Genomic DNA, 14367 nt, shown 5'->3' on the forward strand with positions numbered 1-14367 from the left:
ACTCCTCTGCTTTGCTAAGGAGGCTATCACGTGTGAACAAGAGAGTTAATGCATGCAGGGAGGAACAGAAAAACACTGGCTCTAGTAATGGAGATTGTTACAGAACATAATTGAACACTGACTGCAGCAAAGCTGAAAGGAGACTTGCATTACAATTACATAAAATCTTTATTTTTTCCCCTAACCTCTGATTTGAGCTGTCTGACTAAGAGCAGGTGCTGGGCAATAGCTCAATTTCAACAACCCGTTGCAGCTGAAAGAGTGGATGCAGTTGTGCTGTATCCAGCAAAATTGAAAATTACTTTAAAGGGGGATGGAATGCAAATGTTTTAAGACAGCAAATCTTCATTCATTTACAGAAGGAAGCCTAAAATTAGCAAAGCCACATTATTCTAATTTGTCTCTATATTAGAGCAGTAATAAGTGCTTGATAATTTACTCTTACCTTTCTATTTTCATATATAATGATACGTTTTTAAAACAGCATTGCATTATGGAGCTACTGGAAATGAAGTTTGTTAACCATTGAAATTCACAAAGTACCCTTCCAGGCAACATTTCCGAAACAGAAAGATGGTTCTAAATTATTTGGCTTTTCAGCAACCCATGGCCTGACCATCTAGTGCCTATTAGACATTTGACCTCACTTTCTCCAGCTCAAGCTCTGAAGTGGCAAAGTTGGAATCAGCAGATAGTTACTGTATTCTTTCCAGTTGGCAGCTTGAGCATCTGTTTTTTAATGCCAGCGTGGTACCACTTAGAGTGAAACCATCTGTATTTTTGTAGGTGAGCTGTTAATGGCTCAAGATGAGTATCCCCTAGAATTAAAACCTGTAGTATTATGAGTTGGCCATTTGCATTCAGGCACTGACAAGATCCTTTCTCTTAGATTTTCCTAGATGGGAGACCAAACAAGTTTATGAAAAAAAATCTTTTCTAGCTACATGATATATTGCCTAATTAAGTACCTTCCAGTGTTTTTATTTAGATCCTTTTGTTTTTGTATCACTATATTCTTGCAGCTATTGCAGTTCCTTCTATTTATTTGGCAGCTGGAGAAGCGACTCTACTATTTGCATTTATATTAATTTTTGTGTTTAGATGTATACCAAGCTTTGTCAAGCTTTGTCACTTTATTAAGTAGGAGAGCAGTAACCAGAAATGTACCTCCTCCCATGTGAAGTAATTGTCCCTCAGTAGGAGATCCTACAGTGTGGGAAGGTTTTGACAACTGATCGCTCATTATCACAGCTAACCTCCTTCAGAAGCATTTTGCTTTGCTCTCACTTATTTAATTGAGAAGCTGTTTTAGGAGTGGAATTTCTAAAGGGTGTTTCTCTTTGGGAAAGAGAATCTGCCAAAATATTCTTTCTGAATGAAGGTGAGTTTGTGCAGCAATTCACATTCGCACACACTGAGCAATGAGAGAGGCCAGGACCTAGGGGAGGTGTTCCTATGACTTGCATGTACTGAAGTCTACAGTCTTGCATCTTTGGCATTCTTACAAAAATGTCAGCAAAAACTTTAATCACAGCTTGATTTTGATAGTTTGATGTATGCTCTGAAATTTCTCTTTCATTCGCAACTAATTTATAAATAAAATTGTTTTCTTTATCTGCTGACAGCATAAATCTCCACCTGGGGTTTTAGATTCAAATGAACTTCTTTTGTGCTTTACGCTCGTTGGCATAAATCCTGTGGGCTAATTTGTGTCTTCAGGAAACCTCGTGTAAATTTGCACTCTTCAGTGTTGAATTGTTTGGTTGAGGCAAAACTTATTTAAAAAAAAAACCTGCAAAATTATGTAATTTTTAATTCCATAGCAAGAACAGCATTAACTGTTTCAGATGGAATATTGTCGATGCTTAGAGGCTTTGTTAAAGTGGTGTTGCTGGAGAGTGTGAACTGCATTTCCAGTCTTCAAAAGTATTTAGAATCTGGGGGAAAGTGTCCTTACTCTTCACTCGAAGATGCAAAGTCAGAGGAGGCAAAAGAAGCAAATGAGAAAGCTTTTCTTCAATGAACTGAAGAGTGATGGCATTCATGGGACGTTAGGCAGCGATACGCTCGTGACCGGTGGATAGACTGTAAATATAAATTCTACCTCAGTTTTTGCAAAACGAACAGGTGTTATGGCCTCCAGTCCATTGGTTCCAAAAATAAGGCATGTGGGAAATTGCTGATCCATGAAACTCTATTAAAAGCTTGGCAGGACCTTGTAAAGCATAAACAATTATGTGTTTGTTGGTTAAAGATTTGGTACTGGCAGACAGCGATCTTAGAAATGTTAAGAGTTGATGATGATCTGTTGGTGTAGATCTTCTTTGTTGAATGTTTTGTCCTTTGTCAGGAAATCATATTTTGCCTATGACTTGGGGATCTGCTTCTTCCTTTTGAGCTGCACCTGAGAGAGATCTCAGTTTCTTTTCTAGCAATATGTATTATCAATATGAACAAGTAGTATCTTCTTTGTATGGGTAAAAGTAATTTTCTTATCTTAAATCATCCAGTTGAGTCTTGTTTCAAGCCACTGGTTTTATACCTGATGAAGGGACGTGTGTTGCTTATTTAAGATTTTATCTTTGCTGTGATGATGAAATTGTTGCTATGTTTGTTTGTTTGCTTGGTAACTTCTGCTGCGTTACAACTAGGGGTAAAATAAACTGCCGAGGATTTAATATTCATAACAAAGATGATAATGCCAGTAAAGAAAATTAAGGTAGATGTTTCTCAGAGAAGCTTAATTTCTGTGCAAATTAACACATCTTTCTGTACGAAATTGTACATCACAGGACAACGTGGGTTTTTTTAGACACCTGTATTTTTTTTTTCTCTACTGCTAAAGGCATAAAATACTGAAGTTTGAACGTTGAATTTGAAATCCAGTTAAGAATAATGATTTAAAGCAGAGTTTGAGAGTTCTGATGGTGTGGGTAGATGACCCAGGTATGCTGGCTGCATACTTGCACAAACTAACCAAAGGTGTGGATAGTGAGGTGTTGGTTCTTGTTTAGAATAACAAGTACTGTCTACCATGAAAAGTGAAGGTGCTATGTTGGAAGTCTTTGAACGTATTGTAAGTGGTATTCTGATTGTAACTCTTTCTATCTGAAGGTAAAAGGATTGTGCCTTTTTTTTTTTTTTTTGGCAAAGTCCTGGATAAAATTACAGGCTTTTTTAATCACACACAAAGATGTATTAAAATGTAAGACAGACAGAGAACATAAAAGCCTTTGGCTGCATAACGATTTTTATGGTATTTCTTTGATTAAATGGATCTTTATTCGTGATGCTTCTGTGTTCGTGGGACTAACATTTTTTTCTGTGGCCCTCTGTACTTTTGCAATTACGCCTCATTACCACTTGAGGTCAGCAGCTGCCGAGAAAAAAAATAAATAAACCATCTCTCTTCGTTGCAGTACATTTTCATTTGCTTTATTTGGATACTTAAAAATCAATACATTTTTCAGATCCGTATATACATTGTGCAAAACTAGAGGATTTCTTTTTGGTGAACAGCAGCTTCAGCAAAAAGTCTTCCTTGTAAGTGACTGTAGAGGGAAAACCTAGGATGGCTTTAGGGAGTGTTTATTGGGTTTGCAAGTAGCATCAGCAATTGCTGTGGCAGAGAATGGAGTTCTGTACAACGTGGTGGTGATAGTTTCAATCTTAACCTTTTATTTTTTTTTTTAATATGAGATTACTGATAATCAGAGTGGATTGAGATATTATTGCTGCAGGGAGTAGTTTGGAATCAAGAAATGGAAGATACCTTTCCTCTTAATTGAAGTGTTAATCAATGCTCTGTCAAAATGTGGGAGAAATGTTGTCTAAAAGTGATTTATTTCCACTCTAAACTTTGATTTAAAAACAAAACAAAAAAAAAAGCAGTAGATTTGTTTCAAAGTTACTGACAAAGATTTGGGAAAGAAGCGTTTGGTTCTTTGCTCTGTCATAGCCTTACTGTTGGCTACTTGCTTCTGTAGTCTGAATCTCAGTTTCCTATATGTAACTCTAAGAAAGATGTTCACTGTTTTTGATAGTTGTAGAAGATACACTTTTTAATATAAACGTATTTGATACTCCATTTTAACAGCGGGAATGTCAGCATTAGCATCACAGCCAAATCTTCATGCTCCTTTCCTCACATTCGTAATGTTGTCTCTTTTGAGTAATGCATCCTTTCTGTCTCAGGTACTTGTATAACACTGCTAATAAATATACCCTGTGTTTCAAAAGTGATCACACTTTAACACTTTACAAAGTTATCCCTGTGCATGATGAGCAACTACTGATACTCTTGTCAAATCTTAAAATCCCCCTGCATGAGGCAGATTTAGCAAGCTATACAAATAGTTTAGCAGTCACCGAAATGCATCAAGAAGATGTAGGTTAGCATGTAGGAAATTCATTTTAGCTATAACAACTGATTAAGTCAGAAGAACAAACTGCCAAATGAAGTTGGGTGATTGCCATTGCTAGTGATTTTCCAGGCTATGAGTATGCATCCATCTATGGCTTAAAAATAATGCAGTCAGTTCTGCCACAATTCAGAGCCTGGACTGAATGACTCATTTTGTGCAAGTTTTATCCCAAATAATTATCCCAAAGAAGCAAGGGTGTCAGCAATAAATAAATAAAATAAAGAAAATTTTCACTCAACGTCTGCCAAGACTACATGAAATAAGAAACAAGTGATAGTGAGAGCGAGTGGAGCCCAGATTGATGTGACCTTTATTATTTTAACAGTGTCTTTCAGCACAGTTACAGAGTTGCAGGATTGCAGAGAACAGAGCTGGAGTATAAAATAACATAAATAAATAGAACAGGAGCCAAAGCAGTCAGCGGGAGGTTGTTGGAATTGGGCAGTGAAGGATGGGTGGAGGGTTTGCATTGCTTAAAGCCTTTATGATTCAGCCACCATAGTTGCAAATTCTGGAAAGGGGAAAAAAAAAGAGAAGAAAAGAAAAAGATTCAAATGTTAAAAGAAGGAAGATATAAAGAAAGAAGAATCAGACTACAATGATTACAGATTCACTGATGTAGCAGAGACATCACAAGAACAGAAGAACAAAAGAAATCCAAGTTAATTCAAGTTAATTCCTAAGTTGCTGTTGACTTAGGAAATCTTGTAGTGAAGTGAAATACGTTTTTGAGGGCAAGGGAGAGAGAAGCTATGCGTGCCAGACTGTCAGAACTGTCTACTGCTATTCATGTGAAGAACTTGATTGGTTTCCTGTTTTTCTTTTGTGAATCTCAATGGGACGAAGGCGAGAGCTAGAAATTTAATTCTGCAGTCAGATAAATTTCCTTTCTATCAGATTTTGGCAAACAGACTCGCAAATGAGTCTTTCAGAGTATTTGTGTCCCTGCGTTATAAATATATTACACGCAAACTCGATTTTGGACTGGCGAATTGACTGAAAATGATAGATTACAAAACAGAAGGCTGACTCCACTGTAAAAAAACCTACATAGTAATGTTGACCACGTTGATGATGATGAGAAGAATCCCTCTGTGATTTCAGAGGGCTGGGATTTGATTCTGTGGCTTTTATTAGCGTTATACCCATAATGTTTACATAAAGGTATCTATCTGCAGTTTGGGATAATTTTATAGTGTAATATATATAATGCCTTTCAGAGCTGTATTACCTATGGAGGTTAACATTCATAACTCTGTCTAAACTTGAATGACTCACAGTTGTATGTACCAAAAAGTGTTAAAAATCACAGATTGAATGGAATCCCAGCGAAGGAAACAAAGACAATGGAAAGATTAGAGGGTCTACAGATAGAGCAGTTTATGGCTTTAACACAACCAGCTGAGAGGAAGGTGACAAATGGGAGGGAGACATCTGTAAAAGCTCAAAAGAAAATTATGGGAGTTTGACATAACAAAGAGCCATGTCTTTCAACTCAAAAAAGCAGGTGAAAATTAGGCATTTCACAGAACGTTCTAACGTTCAACTGGAAAACGTAAATCTCTAACTCACGGATATCTCTACTGATGTGTATGTACAAACAGATAATTCTTCTGATGACGTGTCCAAAAATATTTTGCCAAACACTCGCACGCCAGACTGAGAAGTAAGTGTCAGAGGGTTTAAATTAAATCCACAATTGTCCATCATTTTGAAAGAAGTACATCCAAATTAGGATTAGTTATGCGGATTACCTAACATGAAACGTGTATAAATCCCGTACATGGTGGGGGTACTTAGATCAAAAGTGCTGCAAACTGAATTTAAGAGATAACATAAACCACTTGTGATAGAAACCCAGGCTGTTCTGGGCAGGAAGGGAAAGCAGTTATTAAATCAGTGTGTGAATAGATCCTATAGAGAGAGACATGCACTCCCATAGATGAAATTTTCCTAAAAGGGAAAAATAATAATGCATATTCTATTAGAACAAGTTGTCATGCTTGCTACTGCTAAATTAATCCATTTTTAAAACAAGTTGTATCTACAGAATGTATTTGGGAAAGGTCGTTCAACCTGAAGCAAGAAAATTTCTATACTACCTTATGCTAGTGATTTTATCACTTGCTGGCAATATATTTCAAGGGTACTTTCTGAAAGCCACCAAACCATAAAGCCATAAAATGTTCCTTCATGAATAATTGCTATACACTTCATACTTTATCCAGTATCTTCAGTATGCTTTATAGATATTTCAGAAATGCTCTAGTTGAATGATTTTGCAAACTACTTTGCCAACTATTTCCATGTGAAGGTTAGTTCAACTCTAGGGTGATTGTGGATGCATTGTCACAAAGCATATCCATACATGCAAAATTTATGAGATATGGCACTGTTTACTAGACCCAGTATGTTGCTCACTTTGGTAACAGTTTATTGCTATTGAATGGCCTGTTGGTGAAATAACCTTTCTGATTGACTGCATCCTCTCCTATAGCTGCAATTCGCCTTCCAAACAAATACAAAAAATGCACAAATGATAGTAAAAGGATTTTCAGTATTTTGCTTGCTGTCTTGCATTAAATCTCTGATGTAAAAGGGAAGGATTGCCCCCCTGTGTTTAGTACAGTTTAGTAGTATATACTCTAATGTGTACCTGGTAGTACTTTACCAAAACGACAGATTTAATTACAGAGAACAAGTTGTAGAATAATTTCTCTCACTGGGTTCAATTTCTACATTATCAAATGTACTTATAATGACTTACACTGATTTATTTTTTGAAAAAGCAAAAAGAGGCGTAAGAGAAGGACTTCCAAAAGATTTTTCTCTGTTGTAAATGACTTTTACTCATGGCAAGGTCATGGCATACCAGTTGTAATTTTGAATGCAGGATGCCTCACTTTTAAAGAAAGTAATAAGAATATTTGTAAAAGCTTTAGAAGTTGACCTGTGTTGAGTAAAAGACTTTGACTTAGGATATTTTTCCTTTTGTTCCATCTTCAGCACGCAACCATTGAAAATCTTCTACTTTGTGTACTTTCTCGAATCTGTTAGTTATAAGAAACCGAAAAGCACGATGTGTCTGTCCACTGCTAAAAACATGATAAAACTTCAATAAAACATTATGAGCAAAAGCCTGCCTTTTTTTTCCTGCCTCCTTCTTAAAGGAATTTTCCAGAAGCTGATGGCACTACTTCAGCATCGCTTCACATCCAGTCTGAAAGCTAATGCTTGTAGTTTTATTTGGTAACCAACCTGGCTTTGGCCAGGTTGGTTTTTTTTTTTCAAATTCTTCATTTTCTGTTCACATCAATGGAACATAAAGAGGCTTGGCATCTCAGAGTAGGTAGGTGTTCATGTCTTGCATGAACATGCTGCAGGTTTTTAGCTCATTGGAATGGGTTGAGCAACCACAAATTACAAATCTTGATTCAGTAAGTTGATACAATAATTTCTGAGCTGGACAGTCTTGCAGAAATGAAAGAAGGCTTTAAATGAGAGACCTAAGAGAGGAATTTGTAACGTGAGACCTCATATGAAAGAAGGTTGATTAAGAGGTTGAGATTAATGTTTGTGGTGAAACAGCTGAGAGAAACAGCTTTGTGGTGGTAAAAGACAATCCATTAAGCCTGACTGCTATATGATATGATGTACATTTATGACCGTGATTAATTTAGGTAGGCAGTTATGAGCACTTACAATCTGGAATTGGATTTATGAACCAAAGAAAAAGGTGTGAAATATCAGTCATCCTTGCCCTTTGGTCACAGTTCCTGCTGTTTCCTTTGCCTGTTCCTTCGTGGTGTAACTGTTTGTCAGAGTCAAATTTAAGAAAGGGAAAAGGAACAGAGTTTATGCAGTAGTAATGTGGCGAGAAGAGAAGAGAAGAGAAGAGAAGAGAAGAGAAGAGAAGAGAAGAGAAGAGAAGAGAAGAGAAGAGAAGAGAAGAGAAGAGAAGAGAAGAGAAGAGAAGAGAAGAGAAGAGAAGAGAAGAGAAGAGAAGAGAAGAGAAGAGAAGAGAAGAGAAGAGAAGAGAAGAGAAGAGAAGCTCTTCATTCTCTTATTTGGTATAAATTCAGAGTATAACTCTATTTCAGAGTTAAGGAAGAGTGGTAATTGCAGAAGAAGGAGAAAAAGAAGTGTTTCATATTGTTTTGTTACAGTGTAATAACTTTCAGGCATTGTGTCAGCTTTAAAAAAAGTGCTATGGTCAATCATGCATGAAAGTGTTAATGTCATTCTTTCATATTAGCCAAAATGGCTCTGTGATATACTTATTTTATTGCAGTTGAGCTGATTTTTGCTCTGCAGCCTTCTGCATAACTGAGAATGTGTCTGAGGTGGGGTTGGCCAATCAGCTGCAAGCTTACTTACCTGAATCACGTTTTCTTCTGAAAATTGTGCCCACTGACTTTAGTGTCAGCGCCACTCATTTCAATGGGAATAAGAAGGCCCCGTATAGTATATCAAATGTTAAATGATGACATACTCCTCAGCCTCAGTAACACTGCTGAAGTCTAGCAAGAGCTTCCCCTGAGTGCTTCGCAATTGCTCCTTGCAACTGTAATATAATCAGCATCTAATAAATGAAGAACTTTTAGATTAGAAACAGGATGATAGTCATGGATATGCCATTGTGCTACAAGCAGACACTTCAGCAAGTGTATCACCTGACTGTCCAAGGATAACTCTGTATGGCATTGCTTCAGCTTCTAAACTAGGAGACTGTCGGGTAACCTCATTTTGCCTTTTATTCCTTTTTATAATTGCTTTTTATTTGGAGACAACGTTTTTGTACTGATCTCAGAGTTCAGGTGAGAGAGATGTGAGGTTATTATTATCATTTTTTTTTAAGATATGTTTACACTTCAACCTATCATGTAGCTTATCAGCATGGTGAAAACTTAGCAATTGCCTGCTGTCTGGGTGATTTAGTGCTCTGGCCACAATCCCCTGCTATCATCTCCTGCAGTGAGGAAGGATGTAATTCAGAAATGCCTCTTCCAGCTTGTCTCAGGGATACAGAAGAAAAAGATGGAGAAAGAAAAGAAAGAACATTTTCTTGTGGGCCAATTTGATTCATCTCAAGGGGATATTGAAAACAGAAGTAATTTTTCTAAAGCAACACTGTGAGAGGGAATTTCTCACTCCTTGTAGTTCTCATATTTAGAAAAAGAGAGTGATGAGGTCTTTAGGTGTGAAGACCTACACAGACACTAGCAGAGTGGATGGACTGTTATTGGATGACTCCGTGGTGGCAGACTGACTGTACTTTGAATTTTAAGGACATTGCAAGGCTTTGAACAATTTCAGAAAGCATTTCTTTCTTTTTCAATAGTCACCAATGCTGGTACTCAGCTATTTTCTTTTATCTGAGTGAAGTCTCAGTGTCCTGACCCACCCTGCACTGAGAAAGAATAAAATGACTTAAAGAAGAAGTTGTGTTGGTATTTATTCCTACTTCCCTTAATGACAAACCGAACTCTAAACTCTTGCCCCCTCTAGTGTCAGAATTCGGCCCTATTTCCCCTGAAGCCTTGCGAGCAAGGTACGGGCAATGTAGCAAGGCTTGACGTTTCATTAAGCCCACATTGTGCCCTTCAGAAGGTCACAGCCCGCGGTGATTCCTAGTTTTACTCAGTTCTTATGTGTAAGAGTAATACTGGATTTTTCCTATGGAAGTTTATGCCTCTGGTTACATACCATCAGCGCCAATTTTACCATCACCGTCCTTATCTCCAGCAGCCAGAAGAGCCTTTGTCTCTTTGTCTGATAGGTCTCTGCCATCTGGGGTAAAGCCCTTCAGCACAAACCTAAGGAGGAGGAATGGAAAAAAAAAAAAAAAAAAAAAAAAAAGAAAAAAAAGGGAAAATTGTTGTTTGTTTGTTTGTTTGTATCAGAACAGTTTCACTTTGAAACTTCTTTTTAGTATTTATTTGCATTGCTGTTTCCATATATGAGGTGGAATCCATGGTTGTGCCTTCAGCAGATGTCACAGAATCACAGAATCATTTTGGTTGGCAAAGACCTCTAAGATCACCCAGTCCAACCATCAGCCCATCCCCACCATGCTCACTGACCATGTCCTCAGTGCCACATCCACACGGTTCTGGGACACCTCCAGGGATGATGACTGCACCACCTCCCTGGGCAGCCTGTGCCACTGCAGCACCGCTCTTTATCATCTGGAAAGAGCACTGTACTCTGAATCTAAGTGAAGTACCATCCATGAGGTATTGATCACTCACAAGTCTGAGGGATCCTCAGCTAGCTAACTCCAACACACTATCATTCTTTCACCAGCAAACAACTGATTATTGCACACAAGTACCAGCTGGGAGGCTGAACCATAAGCTGTTATCTACAGTCCTGTGAAAAAGAGATCAGACTCTTAAGGTGAGGCTATTTGAGAAACACCATATCTTTACTTACTTTAACTCTTCCTCTTCAATAAAGCCACTCCGGTCTTTATCAAGGATATGGAAAACCTTCTTCACATCTTCTGGGCTCTTCTTTTTCAAGCCCACCATCTCAAAAAACTTCTTGTAGTTAAAAGATTCGGCTGCTATAAAGGGGTGAAAAGCCATAGAATGGTTTAGAAAAATCTTTAAAACTTATATACATACATAACCCTGTGCTTTTTTTCCTTACTGCTTCATGTTCCACCCTGGGAGGCAAAAGTACATTCTAGCCTTGCTGTGGCAGGAGCTAAATACCTACACTGCAGTAGTCATGCTTCACAAACACTCGTTTAAATAAACAAATGGTGAGAAGGACACTGTTTCTGTTTTGCAGATGAAGAACTGAGCTACAGAGGGATGGAGACTTGCCCAAGGTCACACAGGAACTCTATGCAGAGTTGGAGGCTGAAGGCTAACCTGCCCACTCTAATTTCAGTGCCTTAAAATATGTCTTGCTGAGTTTTACACTAAAAAAAGAGAAGTGTTCAGAGAGCAAACTCCGCCTATTAGACCACTGTCACTTTCTGATATTTCCACCCCCGTGGACAGGATCTATTTTAGTGCACATGGCTCGTACAGTTCTAGTCCGTTTTTCCTGAAGGCTCGCCTGGAATTGGTACAGAGTATTCCTACCACTAAAAGCGTGTGCAATCACTGTCTGTAAGCTCGGGCTCTGTGCTGTGCCAACAGGACCCTCTGAGACACAGTCGCTGGGGAAAAAGCAGAGCCCTGGTGATCAGAGAAAAGATAATACATGGGGTTTACCTGCTGCATCCTTTAACCAAACCACCTCTGTCCCACCCATGCAGCCCCCTGCTAACGGCTATGGTGCAGCCTAGAAAGGTGCTGCTAAAATCCAATCCCGTCACCTCCACAGGGTGCTGAAATATTATTATTATTATTATTATTATTATTATTATCATTATGCATCTTTGTTCCCTCGTCAGCTTTTCCTATTACATAAAGCGAAGGAAGATCAATCACTCGAGATCTGCTTGGCTGAGACCCGTCATTAGTAGCTCCTAATTACTTCTGCTCCGGGACTTGGAAACGGCCCTGGAACAATGGGAGCTAATGAGGAAAACAGCTGCCGGATCTAGCAGAGCAGTTCGTTGGTCCCCACGACTTTGTGGCTGCTGAGTTTGTTGGGGCTCAGCGGGTTTTGCACTGCTTCTGTTCGGGAAGGTCACCGCACAGAGCAGGAGAGAAAGGCACTTCGGGACAGGGGGGGGGGGGGCACAACGCCGCCGTTTCCTTGAGGGCAACCCTTAACAGTCAGAGCAAGAAGCACGAAAAGGGTTTGCCGTCAGTTTTGAGAAGAGATGAGGAATATCTGAACACCGGAGGAGCCCGAGATAAATGGGACGTAGGGACCGCTGCAGCCATTCGCCCTGCAGAAAGCTCCTGCAGTCGAGCAACGCACTCGCTTGCTCTGCTGCTGTGCCTTCAGCTCCATCCCGAAAAGCAAAGCCAGTTGGGGGATTCCGCACAGGCAGTAAGGAAAGAGCGGGTTTCATCTCCTTGAAATGCAAAAGAGCAGTTCTGCAGTACTTGAAACTGAATGTTAGATGGCTGGAAAGCTGCCGCCGTCCCTATCCTGCATCAGGACGTAATCCCCCTCGGTTCCCTTAGAAGTCTCCTCTCACGAGCAAAGCACAGCCTGCAGCTGCTGCTTACCTTCCTTTAAAAAGGAGCGAGCATTTCACCTCCTTCATGTGCAGAGCAACTTTGCTGAGGATGCAGTCCTGCACCTGATAAACCTGTCACGCCTTCGCCGCGCTTCTAAAAACGCATCCTTTTTGCTATCTAATCTAGCTGTAATCTTCCCCGAGCTTAAATAAATGCACTACATCCTGGGCTGGAGAGACGGAAGGGAGGAGAAAAAAAAAATAAAAAAGAAAGAAAGAAAATTAAGCACTCACCTGAAAAGGCTCCCACAGCCTTCTTGATATCCTCAGCGCTGAGCACGTCAGTCATCGCCATCCTGCAACTGTTTGAACAGGGAAGCAAGTGCGAAAAGATTAAAAAAGTGCTTTTCTCATCATTTCTGCTCATATGACCAAAGCTGCAGTGCCGTGTGGGGATGATGGCACGTCGGGAGCGGCTGGCCCGGCGCCAGCCACGGATAAAGCTGCTTGTGGCGGAATGCCACGGGCTGCCGCTCCCTCGGTGCGTACGGAGCGGTCCCCTGAAGGACGGGGTACGGGGATGCCTTCGTGGGGACCCGGCCGGGTGCGCTCCCTGCGGGGCGGTGCCTTACAGGAGCGCTGCGGGGGCTGCGTCGGAGCGGCCGTGCCAAGGTCAAGTCCTCGGGTGCGGTGGAACTGCAGAGCGGATCCCTTCTGTTGGGGAAGTCGGGATGAGCTTTAGCAGTTGTAGTCGGAACTGCAGCATATGCCAAGCTTCAAGCAGCTTTTGGGGTCGGGGAGCAAATGGAACGGAGCTCGTGAACGTTTGCTTTCTCGTTCAAACACTTGAAACGTCCCCCTCCCATCCCGCCCCCCCCCTGCCCCTCCCTCCCCCTTAGACCTCGTTTCTTTCGGGCCACTCCATATTAAGCATCATCCGCGCTGAATTCATTATCACATCCCCGCGAATCCCACGGCTGCCGCTCGCACTGTGCTGCAGAGCCCTCCGCGCTGGGATCCGCCGAAGGGGAAGCGGGAGGTGACCCCGCACTCGTGCCGAGCTCCTGCAGGGCGCCGGGGTCCTCAAGCGGGACCCACAGCCTCAAAGGAGCAGCTAAAAGGACTGATGGATTCTGTGTTTTCTAGGTTTATTTGCTTCAAGAGACAGTGCCCGTGTTTCTCACCTCGGGTGCAACCCGGTCGCGGAGTTTGGGCAGGAGCCATAGGGTTGAGGTAGCCAAGGTTAGGGCCCAGGAGTAGGGCAGATCTCGGTGGGAACACTGGCATCTCTGCCTGAGGACAGGCGGGGAGGGAGGCGGTGTGGCAGCAGCATCCCCACCAGCTGTCAGCAGCTCCTGCCCGACCCCTCTGACGCAATGGCACCCATGGCCCGAACGCCAGAGCGGCCTCAAAAAGGAGGGGGCTGCTTTGCAGGAGCGTCTGGCTGTCGGTAATCCCTTGGTAAAAGCACGAGCTCCCACACCCTCACCTAGGCGGCCCGAGCTCATCTCCAGCGGGTGAGTCATTAGCGTGTCACCGAGCGCAGAAGGACGGAGGAGGAGGTGACGTTGGGGTCCCTTCTTTTCTCTTTTCTGTTTTAAATAGCGAAGTCTTCCCTGTGGGAGCGACCGTCGTTTGGAACCATTCCTCCCCCCCTAACCCCCCTCCCCCCCCCGAAATTTCTATGTATTTCCTAGGATACAAGAGAGTCTTTGTTGTCTTTAAGGACAGACAAACATTGGTAATGGATGGAGGAGCAGCATCCATCTCCTTTACCCACAGGACGGGGTGCACACCCAACCCGGAGGGCTCCGCTCTCCTCAGCTGCCCCAATATTTCCTGCAGTCGTTT

General features: G+C 41.3%; 1 protein-coding gene across 4 annotated transcripts; it reads right to left on the reverse strand.

The window, feature by feature from the left end:
• Positions 1–3341: 3341 nt before the first annotated feature.
• On the reverse strand, positions 3342–13554 carry PVALB (parvalbumin). Of its 4 annotated transcripts, none has more exons than XM_052668271.1 (5): positions 13418–13554; positions 12811–12878; positions 10860–10992; positions 10131–10240; positions 3414–4935 (listed from the first exon to the last, which is right to left on the reverse strand). In XM_052668271.1, exons 2-5 carry the CDS (start codon positions 12869–12871, stop codon positions 4907–4909), a joined length of 333 nt encoding a protein of 110 aa, XP_052524231.1. In that variant the 5' UTR covers positions 12872–12878; positions 13418–13554; the 3' UTR covers positions 3414–4906. The 4 variants fall into 4 exon arrangements, with proteins under 4 accessions (XP_052524229.1, XP_052524231.1, XP_052524230.1 ...); XM_052668270.1 differs by lacking the exon at positions 13418–13554 and adding an exon at positions 13149–13365; XM_052668269.1 differs by lacking the exons at positions 3414–4935; positions 13418–13554 and adding an exon at positions 3342–3376 and having other exon boundaries at positions 12811–13137.
• Positions 13555–14367: the final 813 nt, after the last annotated feature.

The sequence above is a fragment of the Tympanuchus pallidicinctus genome, unplaced genomic scaffold (genome assembly GCF_026119805.1).
Source record: "Tympanuchus pallidicinctus isolate F22 unplaced genomic scaffold, pur_lepc_1.0 scaffold8, whole genome shotgun sequence".
In the NCBI taxonomy this organism is placed as follows: Eukaryota; Metazoa; Chordata; class Aves; order Galliformes; family Phasianidae; genus Tympanuchus; species Tympanuchus pallidicinctus.

What these genes read in the sequence shown, in the direction of transcription:
- PVALB (XM_052668268.1), bottom strand. Translation starts at nt 12,943, where the DNA reads ATGAGCAGAAATGATGAGAAAAGCACTTTTTTAATCTTTTCGCACTTG. An exon ending in ATTGAAGAGGAAGAGTTAAA is followed by an intron (nt 10,241 to 10,859) that starts GTAAGTAAAGAT and finishes CCTCCTCCTTAG; the next exon opens with GTTTGTGCTGAAGGGCTTTA. An exon ending in TGGTAAAATTGGCGCTGATG is followed by an intron (nt 4,936 to 10,130) that starts GTATGTAACCAG and finishes TCCCCTTTCCAG; the next exon opens with AATTTGCAACTATGGTGGCT.